This window comes from Notolepis coatsorum, assembly GCF_963971535.1.
Source record: "Notolepis coatsorum genome assembly, chromosome: 18".
In the NCBI taxonomy this organism is placed as follows: domain Eukaryota; kingdom Metazoa; phylum Chordata; class Actinopteri; order Aulopiformes; family Paralepididae; genus Notolepis; species Notolepis coatsorum.
Genome location: NC_140182.1, coordinates 84,529,015 through 84,553,726, shown reverse-complemented (window position 1 = coordinate 84,553,726; position 24,712 = coordinate 84,529,015). Strand labels below are relative to the sequence as shown.

The following is a 24,712-nucleotide window of genomic DNA, read 5'->3' as shown; positions in this document are numbered from 1 at the left end:
CCTCGTCAACGACTGTGGCGAGGCCCTCGACAGGCGGCCATGTTTCCCCCGCCAGTGGTGCCCTGGGCGGAGAGTCAACAGGGATCCACAAGGCCGACAGCCTTGGCGGCCGAGGGATCGGCCATTTTGGGTGTATGCGGCTTGGATAAAACAAGCCGTTGTCATTCTGCCGCGAGCAGCCCGCTCCCCGTTCAATCCTCTCTCTGTTACCCACGGAAGCGGGGCTCTGATCGTTTTCCTTTGGCTGCGGGCCGCGAACCTTCTTTGAAGCGCATGCGGCCCCATTCTTCACTTCTCATGGGGACAGGGGCTGACACCCAGTTAATGGCTGAGCCTGGGTCTGTCCGTGAGAATGTTGTACTGTCGCATGGCTCCTGCACCACACGGTGTGTGAGGGGGGAGTCTGGTGTTACGGCTGCCACTAGCTACAGTGGTCAGCAGGGGGACTCGAGGCCTTTTCTGTTGAATGCACAGCAAGGGTTACCCCGGCCTTGCCTTTGCCAGGCGGGGTATCACGCTGATGCCTCCCACTCCCGTGAGAGCGGCAGTGGTCTGCAAAGAAGAGGCGAGCGTGATTTGGGTGATAGCAATATCACTGCAGGGCTTCAGCGTGTAGGAGCCCATGGGGCTCTCATGCCTTGCGTGTCTAGCTGTAGAACAACTCCTCAGCATGCGCTAGAGGGGTGTTCAGGGGGGGGGGTGTGTGTCAACCAGTTTGATGACCGCTTCTCCCGTATCGAACCGGCCCTTTCTGTCGGGGTCCCCCCTTGGGTGCGTCGCACAGCGGGAGGGACCGGGCCAACTATCTACTGTTCCTTGCGGCCCAGCGTCAGTTGACGGCGGGTGCGCTGTGGGATTATTTTCACATATGGCGACAAGAATGCCGTTTGGGGGTGTGGATAGAGAGAACGTTGAAAGAGGGGCTTGTGTTGCAGTTCGCGCAACCCCAACCTCCGTTCTCAGGTTTGGTGCCGACCCTATTGTCAGGGTCAGAAGCAGTGAAAGCCCTGGCCGACGAGATCCAATCTCTGTTGGGAAAGCAGGCCGTAGTCGTGGTCCCGAGAGAGGACGCGATGTCAGGCGTCTACTCCCGTTATTTTCTGGTGCCCAAGAAAAAGGGGGGGGTCAGACCTATACTGGATCTGTCCGCGTTCAATCGGTTGATTGTAGCGAGACCGTTCAGGATGTTGACCGTCAAACTCCTTCTGCTTGCTGTCAGAAGGGGAGACTGGTTCACCTCCATAGACCTGAAGGATGCGTATTTTCACATCCCGATTTTCCCTCCTCACAGGAAGTTCCTGCGGTTCCTGTTTCAGGGCGTAGCGTACGAGTACCAGAGGTTGCCGTTCGGCTATTCTCTGGCTCCCCGCACATTCACCACGTGCGTAGCGACTGCGCTGGAGCCTCTACGTCGTCGGGGAATACGGGTTCTGTTCTATCTCGACGACATTCTACTCCTCAGTCGTTCGGAGGAGGTTGCCAGGTCTCATACCAGGCTGGTGGTGGAATTCCTCACCAGGCTGGGTTTTGCTGTGAACTGGAAGAAGAGTACGCCTATTCCCAGTCAACAGGTGGAGTACTTGGGCTTGACGTTGAGGTCAAGGCCCATGATTGTAACCCTCTCGGAGCAGCGGCGGGTCTCTATCCTTCGCACGCTCAGGGGTTTCCGTCTGGGAGGGACGGTCACGGCGCTGCAAGTGATGCGCCTGCTCGGTATGATGGCATCTGCTCACACGGTGGTTCCTCTTGGCCTCCTCTTCATGAGGAGGATACAGAGGTGGTTTTTCTCTATGGGAATAGATCCGGTGAGGGACAAATGGAAACGGTTGACGGTTCCTTTGTTGATATGGGGAGATCTCGCCCATTGGAGGAGGCTGGGTATCCTCACCATTGGGGTCCCCATGGGCAGCAGGTGCTCACACGTCACGGTCTTCACCGACGCCTCTCTCACGGGTTGGGGAGGGACGTGTCGGACTCACGCAGTGGGGGGCAGCTGGACGAAGGTCCGTGCTGGCCCGTCTACCCCGCACATCAATGTGTTGGAATTGAAGGCGGTCCTCCTGGTCCTCAAACGGTTCGACCGCCTGGTGGTAGGCGAGCACGTTTTGGTCAGGACAGACAGTATGACGGCAGCGGTGTATATCAACAGGCAGGGTGGGACTCGTTCCATCCGCCTGCACCGGGCGGCAGTCAAACTTTGGCTATGGGCATCTTGCAGGCTGCGCAGTCTGAGGGCGCTCCACATCCCTGGTGCAGAGAATGTGGGCGCGGATATGATGTCTCGGGGCGGTCCTCGTTACGACGAGTGGGAACTCCGCTCCGACATAGTCAGACAGATCTGGGATCGTTTCGGGGAGGCCTCGATAGATCTGTTTGCGAGCCGACGCTCTCACAAGTGCCCCTTGTGGTTCTCGGTCAGTTGAGCAGATCATCCCCCCTTGGGGGTGGATGCCTTCTCGATCTTTCCATGGCCGCCCGGTCTTCTGTACGCCTTTCCTCCTGTACAGCTGTTGGGTCAGCTGTTGGAACGGATACGGAGGGAGCGCAGGACGGTGATCCTAGTCGCGCCGGACCGGGGCACGGCAGTGTGGTTTCCGGTCTTGATCCAGCTACTCGTCGCTCCGCCTTGGGTTATTCCTTGGTCGGCGACGTCCCTCTCTCAGCAACACAGGTCGCTGTTCCAGTACCCGGTGTTGTGCCAACGCCTGTCGGTGTGGCTGGTGAGAGGGTAGGTCTGGAGAGGATGGACCCTTCTGTGGTTAATATCATCCGGAATGCGCATGCTCTCTCCACTGTTGCGCTTTACGCGGGCAGATGGCGTATGTTCCAAGAGTGGTGTAAGGCGGGGGGCCAGGACCCAGTCTCCTGCCCCCTGGATGCTGTCCTTAGTTATCTTCAGTCTCTCCTTGGTAGACTGTCAGCTTCGACGGTGAGGGTATATGCAGCAGCTATATCCTCCTATCATGAGGGGTTTGAGGGGGATGTCTTGTTCAGCCACCCTCTTGTGAAGCGTTTCCTGCTTGGCGCTCGACGCGTTAAGCCGGTGCAACGCTCTTTGGCTCCGAGTTGGGATCTTCAATTGGTCCTCGGTCGGTTGTCCTTGGCCCCGTTTGAGCCGCTTGAGCAAGCGCCGTTGGGACAGTTGTCCTTCAAAACCGCGTTCTTGCTGGCTGTCACCTCCGCTAAACGCGTGGGTAAGCTCTGTGCTCTTTCGGTACGTCCAGAGTGCCTGTCTTTTCGTTCCGATTGCGGTGCCACTCTGCGGCCTAATCCTGCTTTCGTGCCTAAGAATATCCGGAGTTCCTTCCACTCCAGGGATATTGTGGTTCAGGCGTTTCGTCCGCCCCCTCACGCTAGTGAGTTAGATGCGGGCCTTCACCTGTCATGTCCGGTCCGTGCTTTGGGAATTTACCTCAGCCGTACTCAGGACCTCAGGGTTACCGATCAGCTTTTTGTCTGTCACGGTGGTTCTCGTGCCGGTAAGGCACTATCGAAACAGCGCCTGTCCCATTGGTTGTGCGAGGGCATTGCCCTCTGCTACACGTTGGCCGGGCTGGATCCCCCTGGGGGCGTCAGGGCGCACTCCACTCGTGGGGTGGCTGCCTCTGCCGCTCTGCTGGGTGGGGCCTCAGTGGAGGACATCTGTGCTGCAGCTTCATGGTCCTCCCCGGGCCCCTTTGTAAGGTTTTACCTCATGGACATGACCGGGGGTTCTGTCTCCCAGGCGGTTCTGGGGTCTGTGGCCTTTCCTGCTTCCCGTCCTTTGGTAGGGTAGCAGGAGTGTGTGGGTATGGGCCACAGTGTGTTAGTTCACACGTGGTTCCGCCTGTGCTGTGTGTTCAAGGGGTTCTAGTTCCCTCTTGCTCGCACTCGGGTGGAGTTGACTGCGCCCCCCCTTCATTAGGAAGGATAGGGTGACGGGACTCCCCAACCCCTTGATGTGGGCTTACGGGTCCTCAGGGGGTGCATTTGTCGGGCCTCGCGTCCGCTCTACCCCATATCTCGATAGGCTTAAGAGCGGGACGCGATGGCCAAGTACGATAATATAACGTAAGGTTATGTATATAACCTAGTTATATGAGTACTGGCTGAGTGTCCTGCTCTTAACGGCCCTGAGTCCCCGTTTTGAGGAATCTTTTCCTGGAAACGGGTTTTTTGGCGAGGAAGAGTGTTTGGTGACCATGCCTAGTGTCTTATAGGCTACGCCTCCATAGGGGCGGGACCCGGCAGGTGTGGGCGTATTTGTTTTTCGTTAGTGGAGTACAGTAGGTACATGAGATAAGGGATATCTCGATAGGCTTAAGAGCGGGACGCTCAGCCAGTACTCATATAACTAGGTTATATACATAACCTTACGGTAAAACAGTTACATGTTTCATGAAGGGCTAGTCGTAGCATACCATTCACAGTAGGAAGTGCCTCTAGACAAAGTTTCACTTGCAGTGTATTCCATAAAAAGGGAGCATAGTAGGAGAATGCAGCTTCATCAAGCTCTGACTGCATCAAAGGAACATTTAAAAGCATCCCATTTGCTGCTCATGGTATTAAAAAAGCAAGTATAAAAGGACAGAAGTCTGGAGATATATAAGGGCAGCTAGCAATGACTTCAGGATAAAAATCAACATGTGTGATTGTCTTCTTTGATACAGAGAGGACCATCCTAAAGACTGATACAAAGTGCAGTGGTTTTTTGTTTTTGTTTTTATTAAGGATCCCCATTAGCTGGTGCCATGGCTCCCAGCTAGTCTTCCTGGGGTCCACACAACACAATACACAAAACAGTTTATGCATAGATCAATACAAAAGATAAAAACAAGGATTTAGTATATAGCAAATAAGCTACTTTCACAGATGCTATAGATAGAAATAAAAAACAAAACAATTAACTAAAACATACAATAAATATCCATTTTTAAAGATACAAAATGAGAACCTGTAGGCTAATAGGCAAAAACTAGGGATGCTCGATATTGGCTTTTTTACCGATACCGATATTCCGATATTGTCCAACTCTTAATTTCCGATACCGATACCGATATCAACCGATACCGATATATGCAGGGTTTCCCCCCAAAAAAACGGAATAATTTCAGGTAACTAATAATTTCACTGGATGCATTCAAAAGGCTTTCTAAATGTAAGCATTATCTGTGCAAAATATGATAATTAAAAAAGTAAAAATTAACATTACATATCTCTTGTTGTTGAATTAAACCAACATGCATACTTTTGACAATAAATAAAATAAGACTTGGTTCTTACTTGCTTGCCTGGGTAAATAAAGGTTAAATAAATGTAAAAAAAAAAAAAAAAAAATTGTTATTGTTTTTTTTTGTTTTTTTACCGATACCGATATTTTCCGATATCACATTTTACTGCCGATATCGGCCGATAATATCGGTCGGCCGATAATATCGGACATCCCTAGCAAAAACCCATACACAAATCAAGTCATGTGACTAGTGATGCACCGATGTGAAAATTGTGGCCGATACCGATAACCGATATTAATATTGCTGTTCTGGCCGATACCGATGTCGATATCTCTGTATAGAAAACACTTTTTTACGATAATCAAATAAAGAGCTATTTTCAAAACGCATTTTTTATTTTTTTTTACTTTTGTAACTTATTTTCAGAAATTACTGATATTTTGAAACTATAATTTAGACCAAAACATGTAAAAAAAATTTAATTAAAAAAGACAAATCTAATTTATAATATTTATTTTTAATATCGGCCCTATCTTGATATCGGATCGATACCGATGTGTAAAAAAAATGACTATCGGCTGATATTATATCTGCGGCCGATATATCGTGCATCACTAGGCATGTCCCTTCCAGTGTCAGAATCGGAGGGACAGCTGTATTAGCTCAAGAGCGAGAAAAGGTCATGCACTTGGTCTTTTTTTGCATTAAGGACCAGTCTTAGCCTTAGCAAGGCGTGTTGCAGTGTAGCTCTGACAGAGATATGAGACCAGCTGTTTATAGTTGTATCTCTGACAGAGATGTGTTACTATTAGGGGTGTAACGATGCAACCTCACAACGATTAAATTCGATTACGATTCTTCAGGCAACGATTCAATGCATCATGAAATCTCTTTATTTGACCACGATTCGATACGATTCGATACATTTTCTATCAGTTAATTCCCCAAACAATTTTGAATACACAAATGTGGCTGGGGGAACTGATTCACTCAGCATGAATGGACTATAGGTCAATAAAAACAATACAAAAAATAAAATTATAAAAAAACATTAAAAAAATTTAAGTAATTTTTTTTCATTTAGATTATAATCGATTATAACATTTTCGATGCAGTTGAATCGCCACATTAGAATCGATGCATTTCGATTAATCGATGCATCATTACACCCCTAGTTACTATGCTGTTTATAGTTGTAGCTCTGACAGAGATGTTAGACCAGCTGTTTATAGTTGTACTGTAGCTCTGACAGAGATGTCAGACCAGCTGTTTATAGTTGTAGCTCTGACAGAGATGTCAGACCAGCTGTTTATAGGTGTAGCTCTGACAGAGATGTCAGACCAGCTGTTTATAGTTGTAGCTCTGACAGAGATGTCAGACCAGCTGTTTATAGGTGTAGCTCTGACACCGATGTTAGCTGTTTATAGTTGTATCTCTGACAGAGATGTGTTACTATTACTTCTGTGGTGTTAACCTTGTCTTGACACAACTATATTTAGGCCTCATTAATGCTACCCATTCCCCCCAGTGATGTTTGACTCATCTTGCCTCACTGTGTGTGTGTGTGTGTGTGTGTGTGTGTGTGTGTGTGTGTGTGTGTGTGTGTGTGTGTGTGTGTGTGTGTGTGTGTGTGTGTGTGTGTGTGTGTGTGTGTGTGCGTGTATGCGTATGTTGGTGGATGTGGGCATCTCTGTGTGTGTCTATGCGTATGTGGGTGGGTGTGGGCATGTGTATGTTTGCGTGTGTGTGCATGTGTTTGTGTGTGTATGCATATATTTGTGTGTGTGTGTGTGTGTGTGTGTGTGTGTGTGTGTGTGTGTGTGTGTGTGTGTGTGTGTGTGTGTGTGTGTGTGTGTGTGTGTGTGTGTGTGTGTGTGTGTGTGTGTGTGTGTGTGTGTGTGTGTGTGTGTGTGTGTGTGTGTGTGTGTGTGTGTGTGTGTGTGTGTGTGTGTGTGCGTAAATGTGTGTGTGTGTGATGTCTCCGACAGCCATTCCTGAACCCTGACGGCACGTCGGCATCAGACGTGGTGCTTCTAAACCGCTGGACTGTGAGGAACTACCAGGTGCAGCGCGGTGACGTTGTGTCCGTTGTGTAAGTAGACTTTAACACGCTGGACACACAGTGACCCCACCAGCACACTGGCTCCCTGCACTGGGACATGGCTGGAATAGGAAACGATGATACAATGTCAAAGAACAGACCGTAGAAGAAGCCTTTACTGTGCTCCACTAAGAACAGACTGTAGAAGAACCCTTTACTGTGCTCCACTAAGAACAGACCGTAGAAGAACCCTTTACTGTGCTCCACTAAGAACAGACCGTAGAAGAACCCTTTACTGTGCTCCACTAAGAACAGACCGTAGAAGAACCCTTTACTGTGCTCCACTAAGAACAGACCGTAGAAGAACCCTTTACTGTGCTCCACTAAGAACAGACCGTAGAAGAACCCTTTACTGTGCTCCACTAAGAACAGACCGTAGAAGAACCCTTTACTGTGCTCCACTAAGAACAGACCGTAGAAGAACCCTTTACTGTGCTCCAGTAAGAACAGACCGTAGAAGAACCTTTTATTGTGCTCCACTAAGAACAGACTGTAGAAGAACCTTTTACTGTGCTCCAGTAAGAACAGACTGTAGAAGAACCCTTTACTGTGCTCCACTAAGAACAGACTGTAGAAGAACCCTTTACTGTGCTCCAGTAAGAACAGACCGTAGAAGAACCCTTTACTGTGCTCCACTAAGAACAGACTGTAGAAGAACCTTTTACTGTGCTCCAGTAAGAACAGACCGTAGAAGAACCTTTTATTGTGCTCCACTAAGAACAGACCGTAGAAGAACCTTTTATTGTGCTCCACTAAGAACAGACTGTAGAAGAACCCTTTACTGTGCTCCACTAAGAACAGACTGTAGAAGAACCCTTTACTGTGCTCCACTAAGAACAGACTGTAGAAGAACCCTTTACTGTGCTCCACTAAGAACAGACCGTAGAAGAACCCTTTACTGTGCTCCACTAAGAACAGACCGTAGAAGAACCCTTTACTGTGCTCCACTAAGAACAGACTGTAGAAGAACCTTTTACTGTGCTCCAGTAAGAACAGACCGTAGAAGAACCTTTTATTGTGCTCCACTAAGAACAGACTGTAGAAGAACCCTTTACTGTGCTCCACTAAGAACAGACTGTAGAAGAACCCTTTACTGTGCTCCAGTAAGAACAAGACCGTAGAAGAACCCTTTACTGTGCTCCACTAAGAACAGACTGTAGAAGAACCTTTTATTGTGCTCCACTAAGAACAGACTGTAGAAGAACCCTTTACTGTGCTCCAGTAAGAACAGACCGTAGAAGAACCTTTTACTGTGCTCCAGTAAGAACAGACCGTAGAAGAACCCTTTACTGTGCTCCAGTAAGAACAGACCGTAGAAGAACCTTTTACTGTGCTCCAGTACCTTCCCGTTGGATGACTCTATGGTCCTCATTTGAGGAGCACTGGTCCTCATCTGAACAGGTTTAAGGTCGCATTCACACCAGAGCTGTTTGGTCCGCTTTAAACGCACCAGAGTTTGTTTCCTCGGATAGTCCGCTTGGTTTGGGGTGGTGTGAAAGCTCATTCGAACTCTGGTGCGGACCAGAGTTTGCTTTTTTGGTCCGCACCAGAGTTCGAATGAGCTTTCACACCACCCCAAACCAAGCGGACTATCCGAGGAAACAAACTCTGGTGCGGACCAAATAAGCTAACTCTGGTCCGCCTGAAAACGTAGGTCTCGGTTCGCTTCCAAGTGAACCCTGGTGCGATACGTTTGTGGTGTGAATGCTCACCGGACCAAATGCAAGACCAAATATAGGAAGTGACCCGATAAACTGCATCTTGGGTAGAAGGAAACAAAACAAACACTGCGGCGCACACTGATAATTGGAAGCACGTGTGAAATATTTCTCGTGGACAGACGTGGCCGAATGAGGAGGTAAAAGCCCTGATTGAAATATGGTCAGACGAGCAAATTACACAGCTGCTTGTGGCCACTCACAAAAACAACGAGGTGTAAGAGCAGAAATCCCACGGCCGCATAAATGTGATGTTGCTGCATGTTTGTGTTTTCGCGGATTTCACTCCTGAAGGGGAGGGATTTCCACGCTCTATTGTGTCCCTTTTCGATCGTGTGACATTGTTCAGAAAGTTTGGTGCACTTGACAAATTGCAGTGTGAAAGCAAACCGAACCAAATGAAGAATGCAACGATGTTGCAACTTCACCCCCCCGAATTGCACCTAGTCCACTGAACTATATGTGAAAGCGACCTTAGTTATTTATTTATTTGTTACCAAGGGACAGTGCACATTAATCAACATCTTCAGTTTCCACATCAATGTAAATATGCCAGAATTAGCTAATGAGCTAGTTTTCATCTGTAGTCCCTGCCTACCATGTGAACTCTCTCAAGGTCAAATAACAGACTATCAGCTTTAATCTGAGGATGTTTTTACCCAATTTTTGTGTGCCCCAAATAATATTTTTTTATTATTAGTGCACCATAATGATGCTTTTATTACAAATTGTGAACAAGTCAGCAAGAGAGGTACCTCTCTGGCAGCCAAGGGTCAGTGGCGTTGTTCATCAACTAGTAACGACTAACGAGCTGTACAGTCCGAGCTCCTAGAAACATGTACAGAGCCTCCTGCCAAATGGTTTCCGGTGGAAACAGTGAATTCTATCAAGACGGAACGTCTTGTCCTACGAGCTAAACAATAGGGATGGATCACTTGAACAGAGTGTCCTTATCTCTGACTCTCCTGTTGAGCTCAACGGGGAAACTGGTCAGGGTAAGTAGTCGACCCTATTCGCCTTGTGTTGCTAGGCAATGTGTCTGCCGATTAGTCAACCCATCCTGACTAGTTAGGAGCAGTGGGTGGACGGGGTAAATAAGGTTAATAAGCAGAGGTCAGTAATGGGTGTGATGTTGGTGTTGCTGATCTGACCTGAGACACTTCCTTGGTAGCTTATTCCAGGTTGTAGTATTGAGGTTCCCGGTTCGATTCTGGCTTCTCTCGGCAGTATGTCGAAGTGTCCTTTAGCAAGACACTTAAACCCTAACTGCTCCCGATGAGCAGGTTGGTACCTTGCATGGTTGCCTCCGCCGTCGGTGTGTGAATGTGTCAGTGATTGTGAGGCATAAGTGCGCTGGATAAAAGCGCTATATAAATGTATACATGTATCCATTTGATACATTGAAATGAGAAGCGTTGTGGCTTTGGCTGAATAGAGTCTTCTGTCACTGATGGAAATAGTATAGACGTGTTTTTGACAGGATAGGAAAAATAACAACTTTATTTTATACTTTCAGCATCCTTACATAGGGGAGGGGGCAGGTACAGACAATGTGTTATATTATTTTGACTAGAGGTGAAACGATTCCATTTAACAACAATTTGATTTAATTCTGATGTTTTGAGAGACATAAGCTGAATTTATATATATATATATATATATATATATATATATATATATATATATATATATATATATATATATATACAAATAAAAGTGTATAGTTATATATAGGTATATATACACACACACACACACACACATACAGTATATTTCCCATCTGCAGGTGGTTTTGCAGATTGTGTGTACTTTTTCACAAGGAACATGATGGTGGTCTTAGCCTTCAGACCCTGGGAACACCACTTGGCAGGCCAAATATTTCCGATTGGCCAAAAAAAACACCTGCTGGGAAATATATACAGTATTGGGGGGGGGGGCAGCTTAAAGCTGCTGGTGTCTCTGGGAGTCTGTGTAAAACCTTTTGTTGCGTGTGTATGGGCTTGAAAAGAGCTGCAGAGCTTGCTCTCTTTCTGCTGGGCAGGTAAAGTAACTCTTGCTCATTTCTCAAAAGTTGCCTACTTAATCTCTTTAAATATATATTTTCAGTTGTATGTACCCCAAGATCACTGGATTTCCATATTCATACTGAGGCATCGCATTACATAGGGTGACCATATTTTGATTTCCAAAAAAGAGGACATGCTGGCCCCAGCCTCGAGATGCATAATGATACTCAAAGTTTACTCAAATATGCCTTATTGTTATACTATATTTAAAGTATGCCTCCTCTGTATGGATAGAAAATTATTATTTATATTATTTTATATAACACAATAATATCTCTCTATAACCAAAGACACACCAAACCAAAGTTACTCAACAATCAACAATCATTTATTATACCAACATTTTTCTTTCTGACAAATCACAATGGCACAAGAATAACTTAAAAATCAACCTGTAACAAAATAATAGCTCTCTTTTCAAGTCTTACTGGACAACAATAAATAACAAAAAAATAATGAAATAATGTTCTAAATAATACCTCTTCTGTAGAAAATCCAGATTTAACAAATGATCTCTGTATCTTTTCAATGTAAATAATAAAACAGTATAACCTCACAAAAAATCTAATTATTTTAAAAGTGCACTATGCAGTTTTGGAATTACATTTGCATAACGTTCCATTAGTGAACATGACATATTTACATTTAGTCATTTAGCTGAGGTTTTTATTAGGGTTAGATTCATTTTTTAAATCATTTAAAAAAAAATCAGATAATGGTTGAAGAAGTGCGTCTTTAGTCGACGGCGAAAGATTGGACGGGTTTCGGCTGTCCTAACTGGGGTGGGTAGTTCATTCCACCATTGTGGGGCAAGGACTGAGAAAAGGCAGGTTCTCCTTGATGACCCTCCCGGAGCTCGGATATGAGTGGGTCTGAGATGGCCAGAAGATATAGAGCGTAGGGGTCTTGAGGGTGTGTAGTTAGAGACCATTGACCGGAGGTAAGCGGGAGCGGTTCCCTTTGCCGCACGATATGCCAGGTCGAGGGCCTTGAAGCGGATTTATGCAGCAATGGGGAGGCAGTGCAGGTCCCTAAGAAGTGGGTGACATGGGCTGACTTCGGTAGGTATGAGATCAGGCGGGCTGCTGCGTTCTGAATCAGTTGAAGAGGCTTGGTGGCAGTGGTCGGAAGGCCAGCAAGCAGTGCGTTGCAGTAGTCGAGGCGGGAGATGACTGTTGATTGGACGAGGAGTTGGGTGGCTTCTTTTGTCAGGAAGGGGCGGTGACGTTACTCAGGAGGAATCTGCAGGTTCTGGTTGTCGCTGCGATATGAGCGGAGAAGTTCAACTGGTCGTCGAGGACAACACCAAGGTTCTTGGCGGTCGGGGACGCGGTCACAGCTGCATTCTCAACTGTGATGGAAAGGTCGGTCAGAGGGGAGGATTTGGCTGTTTTGCTTAGGTTCAGTTTGAGGTGTTTGGTCGTCATCCAGGCGGAGAAGGCATGCAACGTGATAATGTTACCCAGTGATTTAGTGTAGAGGGAGAAGAGAATGGGTCCTAGGACTGAGCCCTGGGGGACACCCGTCCGCAGGGGGCGGGTGGCTGACAGGGTCCCTCTCCATGACACTTGGTAGGAGCGGTCATTGAGGTATGATGTCAGCCATGTCAGCGCAGAGCCAGCCACTCCCATTCCTGTGAGGGCCGTGAGGAGGATCTGATGGTTGACTGTGTCGAAGGCTGCAGATAGATCTAGGAGAATCAGGACAGGGGAGATGCCTTTCGCTTTTACTAAGTGAAGTGCCTCTGTGACCGCAATGAGGGCCGTTTCTGTGGAGTGGCCAGTCCGGAAGCCTGACTGATTAGGGTCTAGGAGGTCATTCTGTAAGAGATAAGCAGTAAGTTGGTTGGATACAGCACGTTCAAGTGTTTTAGAAAGGAAGGAGAGAAGAGAGACAGGACGATAGTTGCCTAAGACGGTGGGGTTCAGGGTTGGTTTATTTATGAGCGGTGTGACTCTGGCTTGTTTTAGGGAGGTGGGGACCACCCCCGAGTTGAGGGAGGAGTTGATGGTTGCAGTTAGGAATGGGAGGATGTCTTGTGTTATGGTCTGGAGGAGTGGGGAGGGTAACTGGTCCAGCTGGCATGTAGTCGGACGGTTCGACGTTACCAGTGTCAGGGTCTCTGCTTCTGTAATGGGAGAGAAAGATGACAGAGTGAAGTATGAGGTTCTCGATTCAGTATTTGGAATGGATGGGGGTTGGGAGAAGGAGCTGCGGATGTTCTCCACTTTTTCCTCAAAGAAGATCGCAAAGTCTTCGGCAGAGAAAGATGAGGGAGGAGGGGGTGGGGGAAGTGGGGAGGGAGGACATGGTAGCATGCAGTTTGCGAAGGTTCTTGGCAGATGCCTCGATCCTATGGTGAAAGAAGGAAGCTTTGGCATTAGTAATGGTTTTGGAGAATGTTAACAAGAGGTTGTGATACGTATGTGTTCAAGATTCAAGATTCAAGATTCAAGAGTTTTAATTGTCACGGCATACAGGTATACAATGAAATGCGGCTGGTCTTGCCCGCGACGATGTGCAATACAGTGGTACAACATATGTTGATGTCAGCAGTGAGGCGTGACTTGCTATACTTCCTCTCAGCCGCTCTCAGGACCTGTCTTTGTTCTATCACTGCATTCGTCAGCCATGGACTGGGTGGGGAACGGCGGGCATGTTTCTCAACGAGGGGACAGAGCTTGTCGAAGGAGGTTGCGAGTGCTGAGAGGAGGGTGGAGGTTGCCATCTCTGTGGGGAGAGCAGAGAAGGTGTCACTCAAAGGTAGAGCGGATAGTATGTCAGAGGAGAGGGTGGAGGGGGATAGGGATGGCAGGTTGCATCTGAGTGAGACGGTTTGAGGTGGTGTGAAGGCCTTTATTACCTATGTTTATTATATAAATCAAACTAAAAACATTTTGAGGCACCATGAACCAAATATAAGGCTAAACATTTTGGCAGTGTCAGAGTCTGGAAATGTATTTTTTCCAATCCATGCAGCTGTTGTGATGTTTCACAGTATGAAATGCAAACGCATTTACAGCATCCTGTTTTCCTGGGTCTAACAAAGAATTCGGTAAACTTTGCAGACGAACTCTCACCTTGCACAGCTTTTAAAAAAAAATTCTGTGTTCATGTGCGTTTTAATCTTAACAGGTGGGGTACCGTGTCGGGCCGTCATGCCCGTGTGCTGAACGCACGCAAGTCGCGGCAGTTTGCGAGCGTTTAGAGGCTCGGGTTGCATTTTTCGACGAACATATAATATACTGTACGAAATATCTATTTGTTGCCGTTCCATTGCCACCTCACTCGACCAATTCCGTGCCTCGGTTCTCGAGTTACATGACGATATGTCAGGCGAGTGTCTTTTTACACCGGACATTTAATAATTTTTTTAATCCACTTTTTCTCCCCATTTTCTATTTTTCTCCCATCCCAATTTCGTATTTCCAATTCTTCCCTCCCCTGTCTTGAACATTGCTAGACTATGCCTCCCACTGGTCGGCTGTAGTGAGGATAGAAGCCTTGCATCACGTGTCCCCTCCGGTACACGAGGAGGCAGCCTGTCGCATCTTTTCACCGCAGCAGCTCGAACTCTCAGTGGCGAGGAGTAACGCGTGGGAGGCTCACGCTGCCCCCGATACTTCCTGTTTCCGCCGCACCGGCATCACCCAACCGACCTGTAGGAGTCGCTGTCCACAACGTCAAATCCCCACCCACCGGCTTTCCCACCCTCTAACACTGCCAATTGTGTTAGTATGACGGCCGGCCAAGCCGGTAGCAACGCTAAGAGCTGGGCTCGATACCAGCATCTCCTGCGTTAGTGGCGAGCGCCTTGCCCACTGCGCCACTCAGCCGCCCTACACCGGACATTTTCATGAATTTATAAAAAAAAAACTGACACCCCGGACAAGGCATGAAAAGAGGACATGTCTGGGCAAAAGAGGACGTTTGGTCACCCTACGTTACATTGACCATTTATTCCCCTCTTAGTTTGAGTGTTCCATGTCACATTGATGAAAATAAAACCTCATAGGCACTGTATCTTAGCGTAATCTAAGCAGTACACCGGTAATACAGAACCCAAAATGTCCCAGCAGGGTTGAAGCTTACTGTGTGTCTTTGATCACAGTGAGCAATGATTTCACCTGTACAGCTGTACTTAATGCTATGAAGCGATAGAATTATTGGATATGGCCTCAATCCATTAGTCTTACATCATCCCTCCCCACGCGTTGACACAGATACACCTTTGGTATTTCCTTTCGATACAACCAGCTGACCTTTTGGAGTGATCGACAAGCCTTCCTCTTGAATAGACTGATATGATTAGAGCCCTGGTGCTCGTTGCCTGCAGCCATACACTGCGTGTGCTACAGAGAAGAGTGTGCACTAATTCGTCTGGGGGGAGAGAATCTCTCCAAGCCCTCCTCCACCCCCCCCCCCCTCATCGCTCCCCTATGGTGGTGAGGACTCTCTCTCTCTCGCTCTCTTTCATTCTGTCTGCCTACTCCTGTTCCCTGTTTCTCCACTGAGACCAGACGCTACTCTGTATGTGGCTGAGTAGTCAGTGACGATCGCATCCTTCCCTGTCTCACTCTGTTGCTTTGTATTCTCTCTCTTTCTCTCCCCACAGCACCACCCACTCTCCAAAAAAATAAACGAAAGCACGTTGACACGGCTTCAGTCACCGGAGAGATGTGTTTGGGGGGGGGGGGGGGGGGGGGTTTGGGGCTCCAGGTACCATGACAGCCACCCACCACTTTTTCAGACACCCGCTTATTTCTGAGGCACCACAACAAGCCAGATGTGGCTGCTAATGAAAAAGATTTCCCCAGAACACCCTGCTTACACACACTCGCGACTCTAGCACACATACACACACACGCGTCACGCTCTGTGCTCTCGTCTCTCTGTCTGTCTCTCTCTCTCCCTCTCTATCTCTCTCTCTCCCTCTCTCCCTCTCTCCCTCACTCCCTCTCTCCCTCTCTCTCTCTCTCTCTCTCTCTCTCTCTCTCTCTCTCTCTCTCTCTCTCTCTCTCTCTCTCTCTCTCTCTCTCTCTCTCTCTCTCTCTCTCCTTAGACAGCAGTTCCTGAGTTTCCTGATGTATTCTAAGACAACATTGTGTGTCTCTCTCTGATGCACTGGTGTTGTTTTGAGTGATCAGTGTTCACTATGGGAATCATCAGAAGTATTACGCAAGTCTGAAAGGCTTTCAAACTTTTATCTCCACTGCCTCGAACTCACTGGGAATTGTTATTCCGTCGACACTTTCTGCCTTCCCTGTGAAATTCACCATCACCGAATAATAATAATAATAATAATAATAATAATAATAATAATAATAATAAACTTTATTTGTATAGCACCTTTCATACAGAAACTGCAGCTCAAAGTCCTTCGCAACAGAAAAAAAGACAGGCATAAAATGAGCACATACAGTATGCAAGTGCAGACATATAAAATCACAGTTTTTTACATTAGGATCTAACATCCCAACAGGCCACCTTGTTTATGGTTTGATTCAGTTTTAAATAGACAATAATAAAAAGAGTAAGATAAAATAGACAGAGTAAAATAGTGCAATAGTGCAGTGCAATACAATTGTAGAATATAATAGATTAAAAAATATATATATTTTACAGTGCAATAACATAGTTCAGGATTACTGTAACTGAGGGGTACAATTCCCTGACTGTATTACTAGATATGATACTTACTACCACTACCTTTGTACTTAATATTCGGCCACCCAGTACACAGCATAAATATATTATGATGAACACTGTCACGTAGATGAAACGGATCCAACACAAATGTACGAATTAGAAATAGGTCTTTATTTCTACACAGCGATGGTGTGTAGAGCAAGCACTTAATCAAATCAATCACATTTATGAATGGAATTAGTATGCACTTTTATGGCAAGAGTATTCGTCGGTATATCAATAGAGAATGTCCAATCTCTGAAGGCGCAGGTGGTACATATACGACCTGGAATAGTTTAAGGAATAACAGCAATGATACTTTAATGATTATATACTGGACACACTAGGGGGGGTTAATCCGGTCGCTTGTAAGCCGACAGGAGTAGGAGGGGGGGGGGGGGGTAGAATCCGGCTGCCTCATCCGGCCAAGGGTATCCCAGGTGAACCCACTGTAGTGCCGTTCAATGCGCCGGCGATCCTTGGACCACAGATGAAAGCAGGTGGACTCTTTGTGGGCCGGCGTCATCCGGTCCACGGAGGAGAGACGTGAAGCGACCTCGTCTTGCAGAGCGTCTCCTCACCTTGCGTCCTCTCCAGGGGGGGGGGTTCCAACACACGGCAGTGTCGGGGGTCTTTATCCATGGAATAATCAAAGTATACAAAGCATAATCCGTGCCTGGGAAGGCGGGCTGTCGTCGGTAGAATAATCCGGTATACAGGTCCACTCGCTCGTCGGCTCTGGGGCTCCTCGGGTGCAGCTTCACGTGGGGTCAACCACCCTGGATAAGCAGCCAGTTCTCTGCCCGAAACGATGGGGTACTGACTACGGTAGTATTCTCACCGCACGAAGCACTATATATTAACAGACTATTATTAGCTTAATAGACTACGTCCAACTCGACGATATAGTGCCAAATATGACTGTTCAAATATTAATATACACGATGTCTCAATACCGATGGTAGGCGAACTTGGCCTTACTCCCACACGTGGCGTCGCGGGGAGGCTTTACGTCTGTGACTCTATTGGAGGGTAAGAAACTGGACTGAAAAGGAAGTCCTACTTTAGTAGCGCAGTATATATACGCACTATGAACAAATAGTCCCATTAGTGGTGCGGTAGTCAGATTCCTACGCGGAACTAGGACTTGTTCGTACATGTGGAGCGGTACGTTTGAACTGGGTCTGAGGGGTATGGCAGCCTGGCACCAAGGTCTCGACCAATAGTAGAATGGAGACTATTATGGGATGTTCAGTAGGCTAGAATGGATATTCAATGCATATTGTACAAGGAATATACAAGGGATATCAGGGAATATTAGAGAATATACAAATACAATTAAATATATATATATAAATAAATATATATATTCGGTTTAATCTGGCCCTTCACAACAGCCACCCCCTGATTGGTCCCAGACCTAATCAGTTAAACAGAGACAGATTAATCGCGTTGTCTATTTACACATAAGGGTTTGCTGTAGGGGTCAGTCAACTTCACAAAGTCATAGGGTTATAGGGTCATGGTCATCATCGATTGTGTCTGGGAATCGAGGCAGTTCTATGAGCCTCGCCACGGGACGGGTGTAAGTGCGACCCTGGACGAGCACTTCAGCTGCTCGGACCTTGCCGTTGGCACCGGTGATCACTTTGCTTACGCGGCCGGCCGGCCACATAGCTCTGGGCAGTGATTGATCAATAATCATGACGACTGTTCCTTCTGTCAAATTGTCTCTCTGGGCTCGCTGCAGTAGAAGCAATTCTGCTTCCTCGTAGTTAGCGGCTGACATATCAGCGGGGGACTTGCACTCCGGGTGGTACCGCAGGAATGTTCTTTGTTGTGCACTCTCTATGGACGTGCAATCGTCTATGTTAGGGTCGGTGGAGGCTACGGTGCTCAATCCACAGAACACAGACTTCTTATTTTCCACCTCCTCTGGACTTGCTTCCCTCGGGATAGGCCTGGGCCACTGTCCTTCCGGGAGTCTTAGGAATGCGGGGCCGTCACTGTAAGCATTGTGACGGGTGAGGTCATCCAGGGGCATCCCCCGGGTGATGACGTCAGCTGGGTTCTGTTTTGTATCAACGTAGCGCCACTCTGTTTCTCCGGTTAACTCTTCGGTTAAGTCTTGAATCTCGGTGACTCTGACTCCCACGAAGACTTTGTACTTGCATGAGTCCGATTTGATCCAGGCGAGTACCGTCGTGGAATCTGACCACAGGATTGTTCTAGACACCGGTATGGTGAGCTCACGTTGGATGAGCGTGGCTAGGTGCGCTCCGGCTAGGGCTGCGCAGAGCTCTAGACGTGGGATAGATTGTTGCTTGCGTGGGGCTATTCTCGAGCGGGCGAGGACAAATGCTGTGTAGATCTCTCCCCCCTTCTCTTGGGCCCGCAAGTAGGCTACTGATCCGTATGCGACCTCTGAGGCGTCACTGAAGACGTGTAAGTCCATTTTACATGTCTCTGGCCTCACCGTGGGTGGGAAGTAGCTTCGGCGCATATTAACGCCTGGGAGTGAGTGGAGCTCCATCTCCCACTCTCTCCAGGTGGATGCAAGGTGTGCGGGAATGGGGTCGTCCCAGCCCTGGTCCTTGTCCCACAATGCTCGTACAATCATTTTTGCCCTGGTGGTGTACGGTAGAATACATCCTAGCGGGTCATATTGTCGGGCGAGTGTTGTGTACACACTCCGTCTGGTGGTCGGCGCCGCCGCCGGCCTTCCCTGCGCCGTAGTCAGGGGCTTGTGTCTGTAGTGAAGCGAATCTGTTTTGAATCGCCACACCAATCCCAGGGTCATCTCCTGGGCTTCTCCCGGGATTGTAGCCATCCAGGTCTCGCTGCTGGCTGCCTTGTCCTCGGAGGAGAGGCTGCGCAGTACTTGCGGATCGCTGCTGGCCCACTGCCTGAGATCAAAGCCGCCTTTGATCAATGAGGCGCGGAGTTTAATCAGGAGAGCCTCGGCTTCTTCCTGGGTTGAAAGGCTTTGTAGACAGTTGTCTACGTAGAAGCTGTTCTTTACGCTGTGTCGGACCTCTTCGTCCGCTGCTGGGTCCTCTGCTACATGTTTCTGTAGTGCAAATGTAGCACAGCAGGGGCTGCACGTCGTTCCGAAGGGGAGGACTTCCCATTGGTAGATGGCTGGGTGCTCATCTCCTGGCTTCTCTCTCCATAGGAACCGTAACAGGGGCTTGTCCGCCTCTACTAGTCTCACCTGCAGGAACATTCCTTTAATGTCCCCGCTGATGGCCACCTTTTCCTGGCGGAAGCGGAGTAGAACGCCGAGTAGGGAGGGGCCGAGTGTGGGACCGGGCAGTAACTCTTTATTCAGATTTTGGGATCCGATCTGGTAGCTGCAGTTAAATACTATGCGGTCTTTACCGTTGTGATGGACCTTGTGGTGAGGCACGTACCACGATTCAGTGGTCTGGTCAGCCTCTTTAATGTCCATCTTTGTGACGTGTCCCGCTGTGATGAGCTTCTCAATCTCAGCGCGGTATACACTCTCTTGGGCGGGGTTCTTGGCTAAGCGCCGCTCCGTGTTCAGCAGGTACCGTTCTGTGGCGTCTGTCTTGGCGTGGAAAGTAGGCATTCCTTCTCGCCGCAGGAGTGGCGTGGCGTATCTCAACACGCCGTTGACCGGGACTCTCTTGGTCCCTGTCTCGAGGAGGTGAATGGCGTAAATGTCATCTTTAGAGCGAATGTCTTTCTTTCCGTTCTTAAAGGGCATTTGTTCCAAGGTCCATAGCCGCTCTACGTGTTGCAGGAGTGCGGTTTCTCCCTCCGTGACTCGGGAGTGGAGACATCTAGTGGCTGTACTTCGGTTGAGAGATTTGGCGAGCGGGCCTTGGAGAGTCCATCCCAAACGGGTCTCGACTGCTGCAGGACAGCCTCGGGGTCCGGTATGAACCCGGTCTATCGGGACAATGAGGTCTGCATGGTCGGAGCCTATCAACAGGGTCGGCATAGCATTGTCTATGAGCGGGATCGGTAGCTTGCGCAGATGTACATATTTCTCCATCAGCTTGGCGACGGGGTATGTGTACCGCGACAGTCCTATTTCTTGGCTGGTGAAAGCGTCTGTAATCTGGTACCGTCGCTCAGGCTGGCCGCTTGCTGCGATAGAGAATGAGACATTCTCGCCCTTTATCGTCTTCAAATCTCGTCTTGTTGTCCGAATTGTCATTTGGGTTTCGCTTCCCCGCAGCCCTAGCTGGGCCGCAGCGGAGGCGAGCAGCAGGGTCTTCTCTGACCCGTCATCGAGGACGGCGTAAGTGTCCAGGACTTTATTCTGGTAGCTTAGTGTCACACTCACTACTTTTAGGAGTACTCGGGCTCCACTGCTGCTGGCGGGATCGATGTACATGACGCTCGCTTTGCTGCTGGATGGTGCGGGTGAAGGGCGCCGTCTGTTACTGTCGTGAAGTATGTCCAGATGGGCTCCATCGCACTTGGTGCACCTTTTCTTTAAGCGGCATTCGGCTGCCATGTGTGAGCGCGCACAGCGAAAACAGCACTTGTTGGACTTTATCCATTGACTTGCTTCCTCCGCGTTCAGCTTGGGGAAGGAGTCACATTGCGCTAGCCAGTGTTCTTTCTCACAGTAGGGGCACACTATCTTCCACTTCTCCGTTCTGGAGGGGGTACTGTGGCTCCTGCTGCTCGGTACTGACTCCGATTGGTGCATCACAGTCACCGATCTTCTTCCATCATTTAGTCGTCTGGTTCCTTCTCTGGAGCCAGGGGTGCTCCGTCCGAATGTATCTAGCCGTAGGCTGCTGACTTCTCTCGCCAGGAAGTCTGCTAGATCGAGGAGGTTCGGTTCGGGGCCATTCGGGTCTCGGTGGTCCCTCTGTCGCCTAAAACGCTCCTGTCGAGCGGGCGGCAGCTTCTCCAAGATCCTTTCCACATTTGAGTTGGCGTAAAGTTCATGCCTCCCCTTCTCTCTCTGCGCTCCCAACATCCCTACCAGGGACTGCACTCTGATGGACAGGTCGTCCAGTGCTCGATTGTCTATTGCTGGGGGTAAGCGGTCGATGTGTCGGATCTCCTGGATCACGTAATCCCATATGCGCCCATACCTCTGGTCCAATGCTACCAGCGCTGCTGTGTATGGGGTGGTGGAAGTCGCGTAGGCGAGCGCTATATTATGTGCGCGGGGCACCTTTAAGTGCTTCAGTAGGATGGCGTATTTATGGCGTTCATCCAATACATCCACCAACATGGTCTCCAGACACATGCGGAGTTCCGTATACTGGGCCCGGTTCTCTTGGGTGAAGTCGGGTACCATAGGCGGGCCAATGTATGACGCTGACTGTGGATACATCGGCGAGCGTTGGGGGAGAGGCCTCCTAGGCGAGTCTCCTCCCGCTCCTTGGTATGGGCTGGTACCGGCAGTGTACCATGGCCCGCTTGTCCAGGTGCTGTTCCTCGGTGCGGGTCGTGCGTCGTGCTCACCCGTGTATAGAGTCGGGGGTCTGTAGCGCAGCTCCGCGGGAGTATAGCCTGGGCTGTACCGGACCTCCTGGTCCGGTAGAGTACTGTGCTGTCGTCGGGCGTGGTTCTCCTCCTCTTCCTCTTCGTCTTCAGTTAGGTCATCCAGTGCTTGTAGTCTCTGGTTTAGCCTCTCCACAGGATATGCTGCTCCTTCCCGGTTGCTAGGTCTCGCTTGGACCGGTGGGGGGAGGTGGTCTGTGGGGGGTATAGACCTCGTCTGTTGGTCAAGTTCAGGGTTGTTTACTCGGCTAGGGGATGCCGCCCTGGAGGTGTGTCTAGACGAGTTCCTGGAGCCTCTGGCGGAGGGAGAGGGTGTTGTCCGTCTGATCAGCTGTTCTATTAGTTGCGCTTGCTGTCTGTCGCGCTCTGCGTCCCGTAGAGCACCAGCAGCTGCTCGCTGGCTGTCTGCTCGGTCTCGGGCCACATTCTCTTCTCTCTGAATGCGTCTTAGTTCTAGACGTATATGCTCTTCTTCGCTCCGCTGCTGGATCTGCAGTCGGTCGCGTTCAGCAGCGGCGTTCAGGCTGATGAGGAAGGCCTGCTGTAGGGTCCTCTCTGCCTCGCTGGGAGAAGGCGGTTGTATAGGGGAGCCTTCCCTCGGGGTACTCCTTGCGGAGCCTTGGAGCTCTATCTCCACGGTGCTCTCCCCGTCTTCTTCCGTGCCGAGTTCTCTCTCGGTAGCGTTGTATTCCTCCCGGGACTCATCGGGGACTACTTCTTCAGTACTGGCGGGGTGTGAAGTCATGTCTGGTTCCCACTGGTCCCCACCGTGAACTTGGTCAGTTACATTAGAGCCCGTAGGGGCCTCTATGGTCGGGGTAGTCTGGGCGTTGGGGTTAGACATACTTTTACTTTCTAGTTTTACCGCGTTTACTGTTAGTAGAAGACTAGGTTGTTGACTGACAGCGTAAGCCTCTAAGTACTGAGGGAGCCGTCGTTCGCGCTGCGGGCGTTGGTTAGGAGGATCGTTTCGTGGAGTGTTCATCATAGGCCATTTCAATATTAATAACACTATATTAATATTACACTAATTACCATCCGGCTCGAAGGACCAATTGTAACTGAGGGGTACAATTCCCTGACTGTATTACTAGATATGATACTTACTACCACTACCTTTGTACTTAATATTCGGCCATCCAGTACACGGCATAAATATATTATGATGAACACTGTCACGTAGATGAAACGGATCCAACACAAATGTACGAATTAGAAATAGGTCTTTATTTCTACACAGCGATGGTGTGTAGAGCAAGCACTTAATCAAATCAATCACATTTATGAATGGAATTAGTATGCACTTTTATGGCAAGAGTATTCGTCGGTATATCAATAGAGAATGTCCAATCTCTGAAGGCGCAGGTGGTACATATACGACCTGGAATAGTTTAAGGAATAACAGCAATGATACTTTAATGATTATATACTGGACACACTAGGGGGGGTTAATCCGGTCGCTTGTAAGCCGACAGGAGTAGGAGGGGGGGGGGGCGTAGAATCCGGCTGCCTCATCCGGCCAAGGGTATCCCAGGTGAACCCACTGTAGTGCCGTTCAATGCGCCGGCGATCCTTGGACCACAGATGAAAGCAGGTGGACTCTTTGTGGGCCGGCGTCATCCGGTCCACGGAGGAGAGACGTGAAGCGACCTCGTCTTGCAGAGCGTCTCCTCACCTTGCGTCCTCTCCAGGGGGGGGGGGGGTTCCAACACATGGCAGTGTCGGGGGTCTTTATCCATGGAATAATCAAAGTATACAAAGCATAATCCGTGCCTGGGAAGGCGGGCTGTCGTCGGTAGAATAATCCGGTATACAGGTCCACTCGCTCGTCGGCTCTGGGGCTCCTCGGGTGCAGCTTCACGTGGGGTCAACCACCCTGGATAAGCAGCCAGTTCTCTGCCCGAAACGATGGGGTACTGACTACGGTAGTATTCTCACCGCACGAAGCACTATATATTAACAGACTATTATTAGCTTAATAGACTACGTCCAACTCGACGATATAGTGCCAAATATGACTATTCAAATATTAATATACACGATGTCTCAATACCGATGGTAGGCGAACTTGGCCTTACTCCCACACGTGGCGTCGCGGGGAGGCTTTACGTCTGTGACTCTATTGGAGGGTAAGAAACTGGACTGAAAAGGAAGTCCTACTTTAGTAGCGCAGTATATATACGCACTATGAACAAATAGTCCCATTAGTGGTGCGGTAGTCAGATTCCTACGCGGAACTAGGACTTGTTCGTACATGTGGAGCGGTACGTTTGAACTGGGTCTGAGGGGTATGGCAGCCTGGCACCAAGGTCTCGACCAATAGTAGAATGGAGACTATTATGGGATGTTCAGTAGGCTAGAATGGATATTCAATGCATATTGTACAAGGAATATACAAGGGATATCAGGGAATATTAGAGAATATACAAA

General features: G+C 48.8%; 1 protein-coding gene across 1 annotated transcript in view; it reads left to right on the top strand.

The window, feature by feature from the left end:
* Window positions 1-24,712, top strand: part of immp2l (inner mitochondrial membrane peptidase subunit 2) — a 503,188-nt gene that overhangs the window by 75,464 nt on the left and 403,012 nt on the right. The window contains exon 3 of the mRNA XM_084335406.1: window positions 7,202-7,305. Within this exon, the coding sequence (XP_084191532.1) occupies window positions 7,202-7,305 (104 nt within the window). The remainder of the gene's footprint in view (window positions 1-7,201; window positions 7,306-24,712) is intronic.